This window comes from Mangifera indica, chromosome 12 (assembly GCF_011075055.1).
Source record: "Mangifera indica cultivar Alphonso chromosome 12, CATAS_Mindica_2.1, whole genome shotgun sequence".
NCBI lineage: Eukaryota > Viridiplantae > Streptophyta > Magnoliopsida > Sapindales > Anacardiaceae > Mangifera > Mangifera indica.
In genome coordinates, this window is record NC_058148.1 from 15,103,238 (window position 1) to 15,124,254 (window position 21,017).

The following is a 21,017-nucleotide window of genomic DNA, read 5'->3' on the forward strand; positions in this document are numbered from 1 at the left end:
GCATGGAGCTAACTAATACAGGTAACTGAATGAGAACAAAAATTCAGGAGAAGCTTTATTCTCAAAATCAATGGCTACGAGCCACGGTGAGCAAAAAATTGTATCAGAAAATGAGTTCAAACAGATTAGAACACTTAAAATATGACTTAAATGTATACTAACAATCTGCCTACCTGTTATTGTCTGTCAGCTTTTCCCTGTGAAATTTAGCTTTTCGTTTTCTTTTTCTTGTAGTCCATGTAACATTTATTTTAATCATGGGTTTCAACCCACATCTCAGAAAAATACTTCTGGCAACTAATACAGCAACTGCTATTAACAAACAAATCATGCCTAGCCCTTTTGGTCCTTTTGGAAGAGGACCATCTTTCTTCAATGAAACCGGTCGCAGATCGTTTGAGATTGTGCCTGTACTCCACTGCAATATGCTCAAACACTTGTTCTTCAAACATGTTCAGTTTCAGCTTGGGGTTCAAGTGATCTCTTACATAAGCAAAAGCTACTTGATCTCTGGGGTTAAATGCTTCTAACTCATTAAACATTAGGCAAGAGAAGAGATTGCTTCTCATTCCATGCTTTCTTATGATTAGAGAACTATCTGGTACATCTGCCAACAAAATTTCAGCATTAATGAGTTCAATTATGGTATTTTCATCTACCACAGGCAGCAGATAAACAAGACATAATTCAATAATTTGAAAGCTGAAGTTGTCCCATATTACGAAGTGGGTAAAGTAGGTGGCTGAGTGAAAGGTCCATTACTTAGAAAATGCAAGAAAAAAAGAGGCATTGCTGCTTCTTTTAAATTCCATCTGATATTTGGAGTGAAAATGGGAGGTGGGGAATTTTCATGAGCCTCATAATGTCACAAGAAATTATGCTTTTTCAGTCAAAGATGCTCAACTTCAGCTCTGGGCTCTTCCCCTTTTCACTCTTACCATTATCATTATTGATATTGAAGCAACACCAAAATATTTCAACAGTTCAAATTCCATTAAATGCTGTTAAAGACACTGTATTTGGAGACTCAAGGAATGGACTTTTTAAGGTCAATCAATAAGACAAAAATTTTCATTTTTCTACCAATATCTTCACGAGGGATCTCTACTTGTAAGTCAAAAGGATGTGAATTGAAAAAACTTCACTATTATTTATCATATCAACAAGGCAGGCACCACTCTCAAAACCCTCGAAACAGAGGCCTTCATAGACCATAAGCCTAACTTTGAGGTCAATTTATTATAAATAGGATCCCACATTGGGCCTCCACAAGTGCTTTTGGACCTCTCTCCCACCTCAAAAGCTAGGTCAAAAAATGAGACTTCACCTCACACTTTTATATTCACACCACTTGTTTCGTAACTAATATGAATTTACCAACAATCCTCCCCTCGCAAATTAGGCCATCAACCCAACACCAGCTTTATCCCCCCCTCACAAATTGGGTCAATGTATCAACACCAACTTCATCCTCCCCTCATACTTTAGGCCATCAATTCAACAACAACTACATCCTTCCCTCACACATTGGGCCATCAATCCAACACCAACTTCATCCTCCCCTCACACGTTGGGTCATTGATCCAACATCAACCCCATAGACTTTGGATGAAATTGTTTGTTAGGTTTCCATAAGTGTTATTGGGTCTTTCCCACCCTAAACTTAGCTCAAAAGGTGAAACGATTTTATCTTACACTTATATACCCACACTTGTTTCCTAACCAATGTGGGATTGCCATGCCTTTAGCGACTTGGAGATCAGTGCCAAAGATAAGTTTTCAAATGATTTTTACCACCATTTTGAAAGCAAGACATCAAATCAAAGACCACATTGAAACGATTTTGTCTTACACTTATATACCCACACTTGTTTCTTAACCAATGTGGGATTACCCTGCCTTAAGCGGATTGGAGACAAGTGCCAAAGATAAGTTTTCAAATTATTTTTACCGCCATTTTGAGAGCAAGACATCAAATATAGGACCACATAACTAAAAGATAAATTATGAATTAAATGCAAATACCTGAGGGATAAGGGAGCTTATTTGGACTCCATGGCTGCAACCCATACTCACAGTAAGTCTCCATTTGCCTCTGCAATGCATCAACATTCCACCATTTCTTCCACCTCGCAGTTGCCACAGCTTCTTCCATAGAATGAACATAAAATGGATGTTTCGGTATTGCCATATCGACTTTCTCTAATACCAGAAGTGTATGAATTAATAGTAATGGATCCACCATTAGTTGCAACTTTGCATTCATCCAAATGCTGAATTTCGAGTTGGGGAATAATCTATGAAGTAAGTATTTAGGTATGGCAACATTCATTACAGGATTGTCATACATGTTCGTACTTGAAACTTTGATAATTCTCCATACACCTATTTTATGTTCTTCTGATTTTCTTGAAATTAGTTGGTGATAGTGGAATCCTTTCAGGGTTATATCATCTACAAACATGAAGAAACATACGACTTCTAGTGTTTTGGATCCAAGACCTCTTGGTTGCCGGATTTTGTCATAGTTATCGAATATAGCTGAAACTACAACAAGTCCATTACACTTTTCCATGGCAACACGATCTAAAATACACCCAAAAGAATAAACACACATAAACACCAAGAAATATTCGCAATGCACATAAAAAATATTAAGCTAAGAATATTAGTATAATATAAACTAACCAGAATGAGGAATGGGAAAGTTCTTAAAGAAGCCACAAGGAACCTCCACGCTGTCATTTGAATGATGAAGAAAAAAAATTCTCTTCTGGGTACTTAAATTTCCACCAAACGTATCAGCTTTCCCATGCATATACCTCAAACCAGGGCTAAAACCCGAAGAATTTGCACACAAATCTTGGATCTCTTTAAACACCATCGAGTAATCTAATCACAAAAACAAAGAAAATCCATTTTATAAAACGATAAAAATAATAGAGAAAACAGAAGAGAATATAAGAGAATGAACCTGAGAAGAAGATAGGTAAAGAGCAGGAAGAACGGTGGGTTGGGAGAGCGTGGTTGTGCTCTCCATAGGTGGAAGGGTAAAAGAAGAGAGGCGCTTGAACGGGATCAAAGGGAGAGGATCTGAAGATGCATTGTGTGGGAGAGAGAGCGTTATAAAGAGCAAGAAACAGAACAGTGCAGAGGTAAATCAGAGAAAAACAGAGGAGTTTTGATTGGAATAACAGAGGAGTTCTGAAGGTGAGCTTGGCTTTCCCCATAAAATATCATTGCCATGAGTTTCTTCACCTTTGATCCGCTCTCATTCTCAATCTCATTTTCATTCTCTTTCAGTTTCCATCTCGCGGGCTTCAGTGTTTCCTGCCATCAATCTCTGAAAAATACCGGAATAATAATACAAATCATAAATACGAATATATATATATATATATATGATGTATAGTTATAAAATAAGTGATAGTTCTTTTAGTATATAATTTAAATATACAAATATATAATTTTTAATTAAATATAATATAATATATAATTATATAATAATATGTTATCTATATATTAAAAATATGTATGTGAAATATTGCTCTATAAAATATTTTATATGTTAAATTTTAATCGGTGAAGTTGATGAAGAACTCTGTGGCAGGCATTGTAAATATTCTATCTATGGAAAGAATCCGAATTACATATAAATAAAATCAAAATTATATATGCGGAATATAAGATACTAACCTTCCACTAAGTGTTGAATTGTTGCAGAATAGTAGCGGTCTCATCCTTCTGAATGTACAAACTTTTGCATTTGAATAGTAGCAGTTTTAAAGAGAGGAAAAGCCGACACTTTTGCATTTGAATAAACAAACTTCTGAATTGTGTTGTATGAGAAACTATGCATATTTGGATAAAGAGAACATAACTTTTGGCAAAATCTTTGTTGTTTTCACCAAAGAAAATTATTTAGGTATTGTTATATGATAAAACTCTTCTATAATCAAACTCATAAAAATGACATTAAACTTAGGTATTAACCGATGATAATTATGATTCTTTTTTTTTATGGGTAAAGAACGATACCAACAAAATTTTTATTCTCGTAATTATATCATTATTGAAGCTAAAAGAAGGCTCTGAGAATCTCCATGGTTCAAGCAAAGCTAGTTGTATATGCCATTAGAGAATACATTCTAGCAGGAAGAAGTAGAATTGTATTAGCACAATGACGATTAAACTTTAAAAACAACCAAAATTTGCTTCAACTGTTTCTCAATGCAGTGATTTGTGAGCTCGAAAAGTCTTCATGACCTTCCAATAAAAATGAAAGGGGAAAATGAAACTGATTTATGCTTTTCTTGTGAATACAGTACGTATTGATATTGGGTACGACTATGAACGTTGATGTTTCAGGCCCAATAAATCATTTTTGATGTCAACAAATCATTTTGGGCCTAAGCTTTAATCCATATTGAACAAAAATTTTGTTTATGTTTGCCTGAGGCCTGAATTCTATATAAAAAGAAAGAGAAACGCTTTTTTCGGCCCAAACAAGATCGGGTCTGCCCAATTTTATTGATAGGCCAAAAACAAACTTGTCAGTTCGAGACAATGGAGCTTTCATTTTGAGCTTGTTTTGACAAATTTATAGTTAAAAAAGCCAAAAAAAAAATATATTTTTTGATAAATTTAAGGAATTATTTGGCACTGCTTAAAAATTTAATGGCAGCATATATAGCCTGTAACTAAACTATAGTAATTTGATGTATTTCAAAAGATTAATTTCGAGAATTGCTTTTGATATTTTGAGAAGTTTCAATATTGTAACGTTAGCTAGCTATTATGGATAAACGGAGAATTTAATCCTAGACATTTTAGCCTATAACCAGCTAGTACGTTGGTCCAGACTCGGTTCGATTATTGCTATGTCAAGTTTAGGTTTGTTGTTGGTTGATTTAGTAAACTCAAGAGCTTACTTTTCAATAGACAATTTTCAATAAATTTTTTAAATTTTTAAATTTTGCACTTAAATATTAAAAAATTTACTTACTTTGAATATAAAGAGTCCATGGATAAATATATAAGTTACAATGTTTGCACTGAAACTAAGTTAATTTAGTTTAAATACTTTTTTGACAACAGTATTTATCATATCAGAATATTATTTATTTTACTGATAATCTTTAATAATATCTCTAATTAATTTAAATGATTATAAACTTAAATTCAAACTAATTATAAAATATTTAATTTAAACTCAAATCAACTCATGTTTAAACTTAATATAATTTGAATTTAATCCTATTTAATTTAATATTATCAAACTTAACCTAAGTCATCTATTACTCAGGGTCGGCATAGGTTTCTTTTTTTATTTTATTTATTTTTTTATGATCATCAACCGTTAAATCAAATAATTTCAAAAGTTTTATTTTGCTCTAATGCTAATATATCTCGGGTCCTTACTCTCTGATAGGCTTTATAAGGAAATTTTATTATTCTTGTCAGCTAAACCACCAATATGGAAGGCTTGTAATTTCTATGTTTCTCTCGCTCTTTTTTTTTTTTTAAATGTTTTATTTATCAAAGTGTGGTTTTGAATAAAAAATTGGAAATCATTTAAACTATAATTTCGTTTTACAAGCACTGTGTGAGAAATCTTGCAAGTCAGGCTCAAGATTGCCTTTCCTATGCACGTCACTTCTGTGTCAGAATGAAAGGACCATACCCGTGGCTTGCATAAGAGTCCCATGAGGTCGTGGCCAGCATTGAATACGCACCCAATAGTCGAGCCACGTCTGGGCTATCTACTTGATGGGCTTGGCTTGAGCCCCTTTTTTTGACCCTTCTCTGCTGATGAATCGGATCTATCCACTCTCCATCTGCTATCCTTTAAAGGCTACATTACAAACTCTAACCAGCCTGACCTCATAGATATTATGTGGCATCTAAATGAAGATTCTACTATCAGTAAAGCCTTTTTTCGGGCTTGAGTTTAATAGCTTAGAAATATGACAGTTTCTTTTAATTCAACTGTTACGTTTCACGTATTGTAATTTATATTGAGTTTGACACTTTCCTACTAGTCATTTAATCATGTTGGAAAAGGAAAATCATTAATGTTGTCACATTAATGACATATAAGAAGAATTCGGTGATATAAAATTATAATTCAAATTTAATTTTTTTAAACTAAATAATAATTCAAATTTAAACCAATTTAATATTTTCAAGTTTATATATGATTGTTACTGAAGAAGTAAAAGAGTTATCATAAAAAAAGATGAAAAAACCTTCAAAAAAAAAATTTACTTATAAAATAAGCTTAAATGTGACATCAACAAGATATTAATTTTAACCTATATTTGACAAGTTAAATTTTTTTTTTAAATTTAAATTATTTAAATTAATCAATGATTTGAATTTAAATCCGTTCGGATCATATCTTACTATAAATTTAATAAAAGTATAGGTCAGAATCATCATATATTTGTAATTTACTTTTTTATATATCAAAATGAATTTAAGATTGACCACAAAGCGGAACAACATTTTTTTCACGTTGATTTTGCATGTCGAATGAAATGATCTTATTCTTATCCTAGCTACGAAAACTTTATGGAAACCGCGTGCTCTAGCTATCTTTTTCGTTGACACGTGTCACCAAGCTACCGTAATTCGTCCCTCTCCAGTCAACTCTATGGATGATGGAAACTGGATCCCACACGAAAACAGCAGAACAGCTTTTACATTATAGGCTTCCATCACAACCTTTTAATTTTTATAGTACAAAATGCAATTACGAGCATCACGCGCCGAACTTACTATCAAGACTTGTCAATCATGTCATCGCCATCGTAAATTCGTGATTTGATTTTAAACATTAATACAAGTTTTTGGTGGGTCCGATTTTCAATTTTGGGCATGGGGTGGATGGAGCTTGATAGAAATGCAGAGCACGGGGAAGGGATAATTCCATCCAGCTCAAATCACACGATGTAGCGGCCAGGCCAATCTGGACTGGAGATGAGAAACAGTCGAAACAAAGCCATCCAGCCAGCGAGCGACAATAACATTACTGACTATGAAAGTAACGAATCAGAGACGACCACCTCAGTACCTAAAATGTACCCTTGTGAAAGCGACGCGCCGTAAGTGTCCACGTGTAATTACCTCAGGAAACGCGTGTGCAGCCGTGCCCTGTTGACCTTTTCCATAGGGTTAATAATTCAGCACGTGTCGTCAGCTCTTGAAAGAGAAGAATTCTTTGGTATCCCATCCCCCCAAAGTTATAAATAAAGCAAAAGTGATTGACTCTATCATATTTGTCTTTTTTTTTTGAATAATATTATTTACAAATTAAAAATAATTTTTTAATGATATTATTTATTTATTAAAATAAGATTAGATTTAAATTATATATTACAATTTGACTTCAATATTTAGGGTGATTTTATTGGTGATTTTTTCCTTTCTTTAATATTATTTTTTAATAATATTACTATTTATTACTTTAAATAAATTAAAATTAACCCTTAATTAAATTCAGTTGAACTCAAAAATACCTTTAATTATAATAACCAAAAAATGACATAAATAAAGACCTCCACTTTTGAATTCAATGAAATATAAGGTGAAGGTGACTAGTCAAAAGACACGGACTACAAAAGAAAAGGGCCCAAAAGAGGCCTTCCCGAGTCCTGAATTCCCGATTCTATTTCAACATAGCTTTTGTATCTTTTTTATGATATTTTTCAGTCAAAATTCAATGATGTAACATAAAAGATTAGACATTGATTCTCATGAATCACACCCCCTTCGATTTACATGATAAGGCAATATAAAGGAAATTAGCGGGTATTTCATCTTATTCGAATTTAAACCGGTCATATTAAAAGATAAATATTTTAAATTTTATAATTTATTTTATAATTATTATATTAAAAAATTTAAAAGTTGGTTTTAATATTCGTTCAATATTTTTGGGTTAATATTAAACCAACAGATTGTTGACAGGTTTCACTAACACTGTTATAACAGATAAGGGAGAGTCTGAGTGTGAAAGAAAAAGGTGTAGCTGAAAGAGTCGGCCGATCTAACACTGTCTCAGTATTGACCACTCAATCTGCACAAGCCGAATTTGCAGTTGCACTTTTATCTCCGCAAACCCCGTTTGATCTTGACGCAACATTTCAACCTTTATTTATTTCGGAGAAGGGGGAATGCCAGTGTTATGTTCACATCTTGTCACATCAGTTCTGCATGGTGCACGTTTCATCTGCAATGCCAGAAAAGTCAACTTTGCAGAGGAAGAAGAGAGAATCTAGCTGAATCAATCCATTTATATTAGGCGGAGTTTGTTTCCCACCTAAAGTTTGATGACATCACATCTTATCCTTTAATTTTAAAAAAACCATCCCCTTCTCCACTTCCGTTTAGAATTTTTCTTTTTTTCAGAATGGTTATTCTATCATTTTTATTAAAATTACAAAAATCTTTTAAAAACTTAATATAATTATCAAATTACTAATATATTTTTATTTATTTAAAAATTTATCAATTAAATTTATAAAATTATTAAAATTTTAATTAGTATTATGATATTATATTTTGTTCAATTCTTTAAAGTTTTAAGCGTCACTTTTTAAACTAATGAGAGCCATAATAAAATTTTAAAATATTCTAAAACACTCTAAATTTTTTTGAATTTAAAAATCCCCTTAAAATTGTTTCTAACACCCATAACATATTTAAAATTATAGTTTATCAAACATTTGCCACTTTTAAAAGGAAATATAAAATAATAAAATTAATACAACATAACTTTCTTATCTTTTCACGTAACGAAATTCATTAAAAAAATTAACAATGAAAGAGAATTTTAATTTTTGAAACTTAAGGGGTGACAAGTAGTTTAACAAAGCTTGGGTGGCAAACAGTCTTTTGGCTTTTGTATTATATAATTTTTAGATTTTTTTTTTTTTAGTTTGAAAATTGAAGGGTTGGGTCGCTTTCTGTCATTGTTATTATAATTATACATTTCTTGGTTTCATTATCAAAGAATAATTTTAGATATTCACTCAAAAATAATTTCAACGATTCAGAGCCTCAAACTTTGGTTTTCCAGAGCGACCCTTCTCTACCTTTAGGAATGTGCATATACTTTCCAGCTGTTTTTGGTATAATTTGTAGTCATATTCGCCTTCTTTAGGCGACCATTGAAAGCAAGCAACCAAACTTGCTCGGCTGAAATTATGCAGACGATAGAAACCTGAGCTTTGAATTTTGCCCATTTCAATGCCCTAAATGTTGAGTTGAATTTAGGTGCATGAGCAAGAAGTACAAAGATTAGGCCAAGTGCAAAAATATAATGACGATGACATTAGAATTAGTAAGATAATTTTGTATCTATAATGTAGGGTGACAAAAGAAAATAAGTTATTTACGTGATATAAACTATTAATTACCTAGAAATTTATATTTATAGTTATTATGTTTATGTATTTAAGAATAATTTTGATTAAATATCGATAAGAATAACAGGAGATGTGTCATGAGATGGATTTTGATGTTTATAGATCCATGGTGAGGATCCGGAGTCTCCTCACCAAGGTTTTATTCCTATCTCGATTTAATCCTTTGCTTATTGGGTTCTTTTCTTTATATTTGTATGATTTGTTATTTATTAGATAAATTAGTAAGGTTATAGTATTTTCTGTTACATTCAAATTACTTGATCCTGATTTAATAAAAAAATTGTTACTTTACACAAGATATATAATAAGTGTATTCTAACATATCACTATCTCTAGACAAAAGACTTTTACCCATACAACAAGTTGAGTTAGAGATGTGTTTGATCATCATCCTGATAGCTTGTCGTTTTAGAATGAGTTATCCACTTTTCAAATATCATTCCGAGAGTTTAGTTTAGAAGCAATTTTAAAATAGAAATTATATATAATTTTGGTTTTTTTTTTTTGGTTCAACGAGAATCTTTTCAGTAACGTGTATGCTACATCAATTAACATTATCGGTGCACACTTCAAAGAATTTCAATTTTTAAGCCTTCTGTTTATAAGAATAATTGTTGCACTTCGAATTAAATTTGACCACCGAATAATTCAAAGATATGGATCCACAAGTCATCGAATTTGTGTTGAGGGGGGCAAGTAATTGGTATTAGAAGTGGCAACTTAATTTATTATTAAAACCCGAATATAATTTTAGGCACCACTTTAAGAATCCAGTGGATTCGTGAGGATCTCATGATCTAAATTTCACTAGGAGATTACTTTGTTAATTATTATTACTTTAATTATTGAATAAAATGGATAATGCATTTATAGCTTACCTGCCATGAAAAAGACTTGAAGAAGAAATCCACATCTGTCTATTGAAGCAACTCATTATTTTTATGTTGTGTATTAGAGTTGGATTCAATTTGAGCTATTCGAATTTGAATTAAACAAATTAAATTTGAATCGATTTAAATATTCGAGTTTTATTATTTTTTAGACAAGTTTGACTCTTATTTCGTCGATCTTACACTAATCTCAAACAAATTCTTTTAAATAGAATTTAGATTGAATCTAACTTTTTTATGCATTAAATTTAATAACTTAATAAAGATATTCATTTGAATATATTACAATTTTATTATATAGAAAATGTCAATTACATCATCCAAATAAGTCTTTTCATGAATGGTTGATAAATGATCTCTCCTTCTCCATGATTTTAGAAGAAATTCATATCTTTCCATTGAAGCAATTCATTCTTTTTATGTTGTGTATTAGGGTTAGGTTCAGATCTAAGTTACTCTAGCTTAGATTGAATGAGTCAAGTTCTAGTCAATCAAACATTCAAGTTTGAACTGTCTCGAACCGAATTCAAAACTAAATTATATTTAAACCATAGTTTATTGAATTTAAACTAACTCTTTTGAATTTGAATTGATCTAAAATTTTGTTTTATTCAAACTCAATTTGAATAAAATCTAGCTGTATTATCCATTCAATTTAGTAACTTCATAGAGACATCCATTTGGATATTTCACAATATTATTAAATAGAAAATATCAATTATTTTGTCCAAATAAGTCTCTTCATGGATGGTTGATAAATAATTTCTACTCCATGCATAATACATACACTTTTTAGCGATAATTTTACTCACTAAGTTGAGTTAAGACTCAAGTACTACAACAATTAAATCTCTTTGTGTAGAAATTAATTTGACGTTCCTAAGTGAGTGATGTTGATGGGATGACAAATGCTGCGGTGAATGCTAGGGTTTCCTATTAAGGCGTCAATGAATATAATCTTGATGTCATGGAAGATATTGAGAAGATCTTCGACCTTGAAATCACCCACTAAAATGAAAAAAGAAAGAAGGGTTTGAATAAGTGGATATTGGATGGCAATTCGAGAAAGGAAGAAAGCAAGAAAGAAAGAAAGCTAGGGTTTCCTAGTTTCACCATGTCAAATGGATAAGTGAAAATCTTTGTCAGGAGAGATTCAACATGTATAATCCTGGTAATTTTGACCATTTGTCTTTGTAAATGTGACGTTTCATCAACCATTCTTTCAAAGTTTTGCATCTTTGAAAGCTCAGTTTCATAATGACAATATGAATCACCATAGCTTGATCTTGTGGAAATCATTTTAGGAGAGACTATTTTGTGCTTTTTGTCTCACTTCTAAATCCATCGTTTATCTTCATTTTAAATTAGCATACATGGTATTAATTGCATGTATTACACTTAACCCATCTATATTTTTAGGTTAATTAGATGCACTCTATCTTTATTATATGTTTTGTGTCTAGGTATGACTTCATAAAAAATTCATATTATTCTTAGATAACGTATAATATTCAATTATTCTAAAAAAATTGATTATATTTGCATAATTTTATTTTTTATATATGATTTAAAACACCGTTTTACAAAATGGAATCACTCTTTTGAGATTAAGATGAACCGCCAATATAGTAAAATCTCAATTAAACTAATCCAATAACCCACTGTTATAAACTTTTACTTCAATACAAGCATATGTATTAAAGGACACTAATATATATATTTAAGTTCATTTATATAAATACAAAGTCAGATTTGAATCTTTCAATTTCATATTCGAGATTTCACGTCTTCATTCATTGTTTTATTTGTTATAGATAAGATTTTGCAATTATGTAAACTATGATTTAGGAAGATATGATTAGCAATAAAAAAATAAAAAGAAATGGGATGTGTGGTAGTTACAAAAAAATTTAAGAAGTGATGATATCGCTGGATTCACTTTGAGGATTCTTATGCACAATCAAAATTATATTGAGTTTTCAAATTTTCATTAAGAACCATTGATTACAGAAGCTTTGAGAATGACCAAACAAAACCAAGTCCACATCACTTTTAAAAGGCATTCTAGCAATTAGAATAATGAATGTTGATAATTTAAATGTACTTCCATTTTTATTTTCCTTTGAATGATTGAGTGCTCTCAAACCCTAATTTTGACGCATTTGATGGGATGTTTTCTGAATTTCTAAATTTTGAATTCAACCATTAATGTCCTCCTAGCTCGAATGCTCGATGATTAGTTTGGCTGAGAATTTTGACGTGAAATTATATGTAAGAGCATATAAACGCAATCATCAGGAAGATAAGGTCCATCTTCAATTATCTTTTATTTTTTTTAGTTGTTAATTTTGGTAACAATTAAATCAGCATTCATATCTTAAGGACCTACCAGAATTAGGAATAATTCTATAAAAAAACTTGTATTGTATGGTCTAGAATTGCTAGGAAATCAGTGTTCCTTGAATCAGACAATCATACATAATTCTTGTTACTATGTTTGGATGGAGAGAAAAAAAAGAAGAAAATTGGGAAGTGGGAAATGCATTTTCATCATTTTGGAAATGTGATTAAGATGTTAATATGACCTCACTTTTTAAAGAGATATATATGAACATGTTTATCCAGTTTTGAATACCCAATTAAATAATTAAATTATATATTATCATATAATTAAATAATTTTTAAAATAATATATAATTATATGATAATATATTATCTAATATTTAATTATATATTTAAAATTAAATACACATAGCACAAATGAAATAGGGATTAATTGGCTTATCAAATTATCTATCAGAAAATTAAAAAGGTTCATCAAAGACAAAAAGAAATCCACTACATGTTTTACTTCAGCAATATGTTGGAGTAAACCCCCAATGTAGCTGTAAAAGCAAGATGCTTCATCAAGTTTTCATTGAAATATGGATCACACAGGAAAAAACATTTGACCACACATGAAAAAATATTTGGCGTTTATTGTTTATTAGGAGGGTTTCCAAAATGTCTAAGTCGAAAAATAATTTTTAATAGTTAATATACTATTATATGGATAAATAATTTTAAATAAAAATTAAAATAAATATTTGAATCTTCCAATTATATTATGATACAGGAGTTGATAATATTTCTTAGTATTCATTCATTTTTATATTACTCTAACAATAAATAAGGTTGTTTTTGGAGATCAAAATAAGTAAGAAAGTGTTTGATTTGGGTAATATTTTATTAATTGAAAGATTATTTAGTATAAATGATTAATATATTTGATAAAATTTAATAAAAGTTAGTAGATATAAATAATAATTGTGTTTGCTCAGAGATAATAAAAGAATACTAAGATATTATTTTATTTAAATATCATTAAATATAATTATTTTAAAATATATTTCGGGTTACTTATTATATTAATTAAAAGTGAAAGTATTTTAATCTTAAAAAATTAATAAATAAAAATAAAATTATAATAAAATCAAAATTACTTTAAAAATCATTTAATATTTATGGTGAGTGTGGTAATAAGAGTACTACTTATATTAACTATTACATCATTATTGTTAGTATAAAATTATTATAATTTTTTATTATTAAAAAATTAAACAAAATAATATAAATAATAAAAAATAGATTATTAAAATAATTTTTAGATAACACAAATCAGACAGCCCTACAGGTAATATAAAATGGTGTCTCGGATGAAAGAAGTTTCCAGGCACGAGCATTTAAACATTCTAAATTGAAGTCACTTTAAAGTAGAGATGTTAGGCTTAGTCTTGATGGGTCTAGAAAACATAAGTGGGCGGACGAAGATTGCTCACACTTTCCCGCTACAATCCCATCTAGAAACGGTCGTGCCGTGGTCATAGTGGACTGAATTTGATCTGATTTGCCATACTCACAGGCCAAGTTGGCAGAGATAAACATAGTAAAGATAAAATAAACGAAAATTATACTAATGTAATATAATAAATAATAAAAAATATATTTAAAAAAATCATAAATTTTGGATATAGAAAAAATATAAAATATATATATATATGAATTTAATATAACATATTATTAATGATATGCTTATAAAAATATGATAATGTCAAACATAAATTTAATATTTTTTATAAATATTTTGATTAATAATTTAAATATAAAATGTCTAATTGAATATTAAATATAATATAATATATAATCAAAATTTAATTATTATAAAAAATATTCTATTTAATTCTTAAATTAAATAATTTTATTAAAATTTTCATAGGATTTGGAAAATTATACGATTCAATATTCATCCCAGTAGGCATGAAACATTAAGACCCCACAAGAGCAGAGTAAAAATATATAACCATTTTCAGAAATGTCAATGTTATAGATTTTATTTATTTTTATTTTACAAAATATTAATTAAAAAAGAAAAAGAAAAGTCGTGGCAATTTCTGCCCGTTCTTTCCTTTCCTCAATGGCATAAATACCAGGCAGGCACACAAAGCTTCTTTATAGTTAGCAACGCCTCTCTCTGCCTCTCTCTTTCATGTATCAGCAGCAAATCCTCTCCCATTTGCCTATATAAACCCTTCAATCTCTTCATACCCTTCTCAATTCTCACCTTCTCCTCTTTTCCACTCTCAATTTCTCTCTGTGTTTTGTCAGAAAAAACTCAGCCACCATGGTGGTTCTGTCACAACCAGCATTAGAACATTTCTCTATAATCGAAACTTACCAGCCTTCAAGCTGCTTATACTCAGGAATTCCAGTTGTAGACATGAGACACCCTGAAGCCAAGTTCCATGTAGTGGAAGCCTGTGAAAAATACGGCTTCTTCAAGCTCATTAACCATGATGTTCCGTTGGAGTTCATGGCCAATTTAGAAGCCGAAGCTGTCAACTTCTTTAACCTCCCTCAGTCTGAGAAAGACAAAGCTGGACCCCCTGACCCTTATGGCTATGGCAGCAAAAGCATTGGCCCCAATGGTGATGTTGGTTGGATTGAATATCTCCTCCTCAACTCCAACCCTCAAATCACTTCACAAAAAACTCTCGCCATTTTCAAACAAAGCCCTCATGATTTCCGGTAAAATTCTGCCAAATTGTACTATTCTTTTATTATTTTAAACCAAGTTTTATAATGTAAGTTGGTTTCGTTATAGGAGTGCTGTGGAGAAGTACATAACAGAAATGAAGAAACTTGCATATGAAGTTCTTGAATTAATGGCCGATGGGCTAAGAATAGAGCCAAGGAACATTTTCAGTAGATTCATAAGGGATGAAAAAAGTGACTCCTGTTTCAGGCTGAACCACTACCCACCATGTCCAGAGCTTCAAACATTGAAGAAAGGAAGCAATTTGATTGGGTTCGGAGAACACACAGACCCTCAGATTCTTTCTGTTCTAAGATCTAACAATACTTCAGGACTTGAAATTTGCTTAAGAGATGGCACTTGGGTTTCTGTCCCTGCTGATCATTCTTCCTTTTTCCTCAATGTTGGTGATGCTCTGCAGGTAATCCCTTTTCACCTTCTGTTACAGAAATCCAAAAGAACACCATTATGATGTTTCTGTAAAATGATTTTCAAATATTGACTGCATCAGCTTTATTTTGCCTTGTTTATTATGTGTCATAAGTTTGCTCACTTGCCACTTCTGGACAAAAATTATGATTTGACCATTGGTATCTTCGACCAATTTGAACGAGTTCGGAACTTACTTTCACTTGTGTACAGGTAATGACTAATGGGAGATTCCAAAGTGTGAAGCACAGAGTGTTGGCTGACAGAGTGAAATCAAGAATTTCAATGATATATTTTGGAGGGCCACCATTGAATGAAAAGATTGCACCTTTGCCATGCCTAGTTTCAAAAGAAGAAGATTGCTTGTACAAGGAGTTCACTTGGTGTGAATACAAGTGCTCTGCCTATAAGTCCAAGTTGGCTGATTATAGGCTTGGGCAGTTTGAGAAATGAAAACCAAAAGGACACTTCCGTAATTTAGCAAAAATTAAACTAGCCATACATGGAGAAGAATATAAAATAGAGCCTCAACTTCTCTTGTTTATTTATCAACAACTCTGTACTAGTTAACTGCAACTACAATGTTATTATCCACTAGATCTTGATCATGTTAAAATAAATTATAATTTTCAACTTATTTTCATATTTTATTTTATGTTAACCACAGTTTCAATTCCCCTTTTGGGTTTCTCATTGTCCTGGAATTTAGGCATTCAATTTGAGTATTTGACTTGGAAAGAAAATCTTGTAAATTTATCCCGAGGCTTCATCGAGCTAATTAATGCTTAGTTTGAACTCGACTAAATATAATTAAAGTAAACCTAAGTTCGAGACAAAGTCGACTAACTTGAGTTTGAGTTGACCTCAAATGATATTTAAACATTTAAATTTTTAACTTTTTTTAAAATTTTAAAATTCATATATTTATCAATTCTACCTCGTATTAAAAATATAAATATAATAATTAAAATTTGTAGAGATTTATATTATTTGAGTCAAACTATTAGCGCACAAGTTCACTAATTTTACCAATAACAAGTTTAAGCTCAATTCAATATTAATCGAGTTGATCCTAGGTCAATTTACACCTTTAGTTTGACCTTATACATATAACATTAGAGAGAGTACACCTAACTTTATGAATGAATAAAATTGCCTCCTTTCATTATTGAAATTAAAGTAAAATATATGTGGTTGAGTAATTTTAAAACGAGATAAAAAGTATATAGTTATATTAACTAATAATATATTGTCATATTATTTTGTGTTCATAAGATAGTAAATTTTTTTATGTATAAAATTTTATTTTTAAAATTAACGACTGGATTAAAATATAGGGTTACATTATATGTTTATGAAACTAATAGGGGATTTTGTCTGTTTGTAATAGATTTGAGGAGAATGTGTTGTTCAATGCCACATCACTTATATATAAGGGTAGATTTCAAGTTGAGTCAAATTTGAATAAAAGTTAGTTTATGTTTAAATTTGTTTGAGTTAATGTACAGTATCATCGAAGAATGGACAATAAAATCATCAATGTCTTAGAGACAAGAATAAACCAAAATCAAGCTCTAATTTAAATTTAATTCATTCAAACTGGATATAAATTTGAATCAAAGTTGATTAATCTGGCTCTTCTTACACAGGAAAGCCCAATGGGCGACCAAGCGTCACAGATAGGTGTGGTCACAATTACCGCCGTTCCACAGCTACTGCTGCAGGAATGAAACTGGAAAATTATTTTGTTAAATTTACCGCAAGATAAAAATGGAATTGGTACCATTTTCTAGGCAGTGTGAAATGAATCTTTACAGCAAGAGGGAGCCGATGTCAAGGTCTCTTGGTTTTGAATGGAAGTAACCCCACACAAAACTAAAGAAAGTGAGAATAGATTCTGAAAAGGAAAGCTTTTCACTTCAAGTTGGGCAGCCAGCCAGCCAGCCAGCCCAATCAAAGTCACCTCACAGAGAGTCTGTTTTGACTAACCTACTTCAGTCTCTTCTTCCACCTCCTCCACCACCCCTATTTTGACTCTCATTTCGTCACCATTCGAATACTCACATGTCACTTTTCAAATTATATTTTGCATTATATAGCTGAATAATTTTATAAAATCTTTTTAAGTTGGATGTGTGTCAACTCCTTGTTAGGAGCAATGTAACTAAAAGGTTATAATGGTAGTATTGATACCAAATGATACGAACTTTGAAAAAACTTTATACACTTCAAAAAGTAGTTATTTAGATTAATTAGCTCAAAGTTATATAAATGAGAAGTTTATAGTTTTCAACGTGGGATCCAAGTATCATTAGGGTTGGATCTAATATGAGTTGACTCAAACTAGAGTTTCTATTTGATAGCTCAGATATAAATTGATTTGTTTATTAATTCGATTTAATAATACTGTTCATTTCGTTGATAATAATATTTACAGAGATGACAACTTGATTCTTTGAACCGACTTATTGGCCCAGCCCTCCTCAAATAAGAAAAAAATTCCTTGATAATAATGACGCTAATGGAGATAAGAACATATATATCCACGACCTGGACTTCTAATTCGCCTCCTTCGTTACATATCTCTTAAATCATTAAATATTAATTATTTTTAAAAGTTGTGAAATGTTACAAATATATCTTAACTCCTAATATATATTCCATTATTTTCTGTGTGGATGGAAAAAAAAAAAAAAAGGAAATTTTTCTCACATAGATGGTGAGGAGAATGGGAAAGATATTTTCCCACAAGTAAGGGATCAAAATTTCTTGTCATCTCTTTATTGAGGATAAAACAGAGACAGTGAAAGGTCTCCCATGTGGGGAAGAGGACGAAATGAAACTCGAACTAAACATTATGAATTTGATTCAAATTTAAGCCAGTAAAAAATTTGACTCAATTCAATTTAAATCCAATCTTAATTCTTATATCTTACATTAGATATTGTGATATAATGAAACCCATATATCAGAAACATCCATTTTAGTATCTCCTTTGTTCATTTATTATATATGAAGCATTCGCTCACGAACGATAAGCTCAGGGGAAACTGCATGTGGGTTGCAGATAGATGGGCACATGAGCCACATATTATAAATTGTACGTTATTTGTAGAAGTATATTTGAAAGAGTTAAAGTTTGAGTATGCATGGACAATTATAGTAAATGTATAGATAAATGTGTAGAAGACATGTCAATGAGTTGGGGCGCAGGGCTTTAGATTCATGGTCATTCCTTTGTACGCGAATCTTATCCTGCTGCAGAAATGTTTTATGAGATATTGTATGGGTGGTAGGAAGCAACTACTCAGACACGAATGACCTCACATTATTATCTCTTATAATTAGCTTTCAATCCCATCTCTCAATTTTTTTTAATTTTTTTTGTTTTTGACCTTGCAATTAGCGGTGGGTTTTGATCCACCCCTAATTACAGTTTAATTAACTCATTCAAATTAATAAATAATATATTTATTAAAAAAATTATTAGATAGATGAATAAATAACGTATTTAAATATATAAATAATATTACTAATGAGATCATATAATTTTTATAATTTAATTATTAATTTTAAATTTATTAATTGTTTTCTTATAACAAGGAATAAATATATTGGATATCCTAGAACTGAACTCCAAAGTTTAGAAGGTTTGTTTCGAATGTGGTTAAAATAGTAAAAGATAATAAGAGAGCCCATGCATGGAAACAAAGACAAAAACTTGTGAACACGCGTCTGATCAATGCCCTAATATTTACGAAATAATTGAAGAATTTTGTCCTCAATATGTCTTATCTGTTTAGAATCAGGGAACGCTGTACCCAATTCCTCACTGGTAGTACCCGATGCATTATTTAAGGAGCATCTTTCACCTAGATGGAAGCACAACCGTGAAACATATAAAGCCAAATCCGTTGAATTGTTTCCAGGATGTTGGATTTTCCTATCCATATATCTTCCCTACCTGGATAAGTGAGACCAATTGATAGAAGCAATGATTCTGGTTTTAATTAGTAGATAGATATCTTTCAATTAGAAAATACATCCTGACAATTGACATTCATTGTATGCCATCTCTCAATATGAAAAGCATTTTGTCTAATTAATCTCAATCATGATCTTATTATCGATATAGCTATTTGAGATCTTTTTATTTATATTTGAAGTTCAAATTTGTAACTCATAGCATTATAACATATTTCTTAGGTCTTGTAAGTATGAAAGATTTCTAAGGAAGAAGATGAGAGATACGTAGATAGATACAAATATTTTTTCTGAATATTTAAGATCTTTTCTGTGTCATTACCCTAGTTTAACTTGTGCAAAACTCTAAATTACATAGATCTATTAATTTACATAAAAGAAATCCCATCAACATCTATGTAATTGGTTGTTAAATGAAACAATTAAACAGTGATATCACATAATATCTTCTTGGGTACAAGCATTAGGGTGTACTTAGTGCCAATTCAGTGCTGCATATTCAATATTCTAAGTCACGTGAAGAAATTTTATGTGTACAATTTCTGCAAATAATCTTCACTGGTTTTGGACCCTCCAGATGGAATATGTTGGTAAACAAATTAGCACCATTTCGATGAAGCTATCAACTTTCGTAGGATACAAGCAGAATAAAGTTTACATGAATGATTTACAGTGATGAATGAAGAACTGCGAGCCCTAAAGCAATAGTTTATGAGAAAGAGAAAACTGGAAAGCTAGCATTGACAAATGATAACCGTCCAAAGACAAATGCCATTGCTGCCTTTGAAATTCTAAGAAATAAAGCATATTAATACAGTTTAAGGGCATGGCTTTCTCCTAGAACTGTCACTTTCCAAGGATTAGTCAGAAGTCACTAGGAAGAATTAAAATTCCCCCCTTTGAGAAACATCAAATCAAACAAAGGAACCTTCCATTTCACTTTATTTATTCATATATCCCACTGGTTTGGGCAGTTGGGCAGTTGGGCAGTTTGTTACTGGCTGAAAGCAACACAAAACAAAAGCTTCCACCACCCAAATTCTCTCCGTCAATAAGTAGGTGCTTTACACGAGATTGTTGCGTTGCCATGTGTGCCTTTAAATTTCACGATGATGATGATCAGTATGGACTATGGACGACTGTTTTTAATAGAAAATCTTTTCTGTCTAAAACAAACATTTATTCTTCCAATTCATACAGTCACACAAGACT

At 30.9% G+C, this 21,017-nt stretch overlaps 2 protein-coding genes across 2 annotated transcripts; one reads left to right on the plus strand and one right to left on the minus strand.

Moving 5' to 3' along the window:
* Positions 1–26: 26 nt before the first annotated feature.
* Positions 27–3,319, minus strand: LOC123193651 (probable hexosyltransferase MUCI70). The gene is made up of 4 exons (XM_044606711.1): positions 2,975–3,319; positions 2,689–2,892; positions 2,026–2,586; positions 27–607 (listed from the first exon to the last, which is right to left on the minus strand). Exons 1-4 carry the CDS (start codon positions 3,228–3,230, stop codon positions 252–254), a joined length of 1,377 nt encoding a protein of 458 aa, XP_044462646.1. The 5' UTR covers positions 3,231–3,319; the 3' UTR covers positions 27–251.
* An 11,507-nt stretch (positions 3,320–14,826) lies between these two features.
* Positions 14,827–16,458, plus strand: LOC123192218 (gibberellin 2-beta-dioxygenase-like). Its single transcript, XM_044604692.1, has 3 exons — positions 14,827–15,385; positions 15,462–15,813; positions 16,035–16,458. The coding sequence occupies exons 1-3, from the start codon at positions 14,982–14,984 to the stop codon at positions 16,272–16,274; spliced, it is 996 nt and encodes a 331-aa protein (XP_044460627.1). The 5' UTR covers positions 14,827–14,981; the 3' UTR covers positions 16,275–16,458.
* The last annotated feature ends 4,559 nt before the right edge of the window (positions 16,459–21,017 follow it).

Bases quoted from the DNA above. Each gene is read 5' to 3' on its own strand.
- LOC123193651 (XM_044606711.1), bottom strand. From the start codon at position 3,230: ATGGGGAAAGCCAAGCTCACCTTCAGAACTCCTCTGTTATTCCAATCA. The intron at 2,893-2,974 runs GTTCATTCTCTT...TTTTGTGATTAG, and splicing joins TTTACCTATCTTCTTCTCAG to ATTACTCGATGGTGTTTAAA. The intron at 2,587-2,688 runs GTTAGTTTATAT...GGTGTATTTTAG, and splicing joins CTTTCCCATTCCTCATTCTG to ATCGTGTTGCCATGGAAAAG.
- LOC123192218 (XM_044604692.1), top strand. From the start codon at position 14,982: ATGGTGGTTCTGTCACAACCAGCATTAGAACATTTCTCTATAATCGAA. The intron at 15,386-15,461 runs GTAAAATTCTGC...GTTTCGTTATAG, and splicing joins CAAAGCCCTCATGATTTCCG to GAGTGCTGTGGAGAAGTACA. The intron at 15,814-16,034 runs GTAATCCCTTTT...ACTTGTGTACAG, and splicing joins ATGTTGGTGATGCTCTGCAG to GTAATGACTAATGGGAGATT.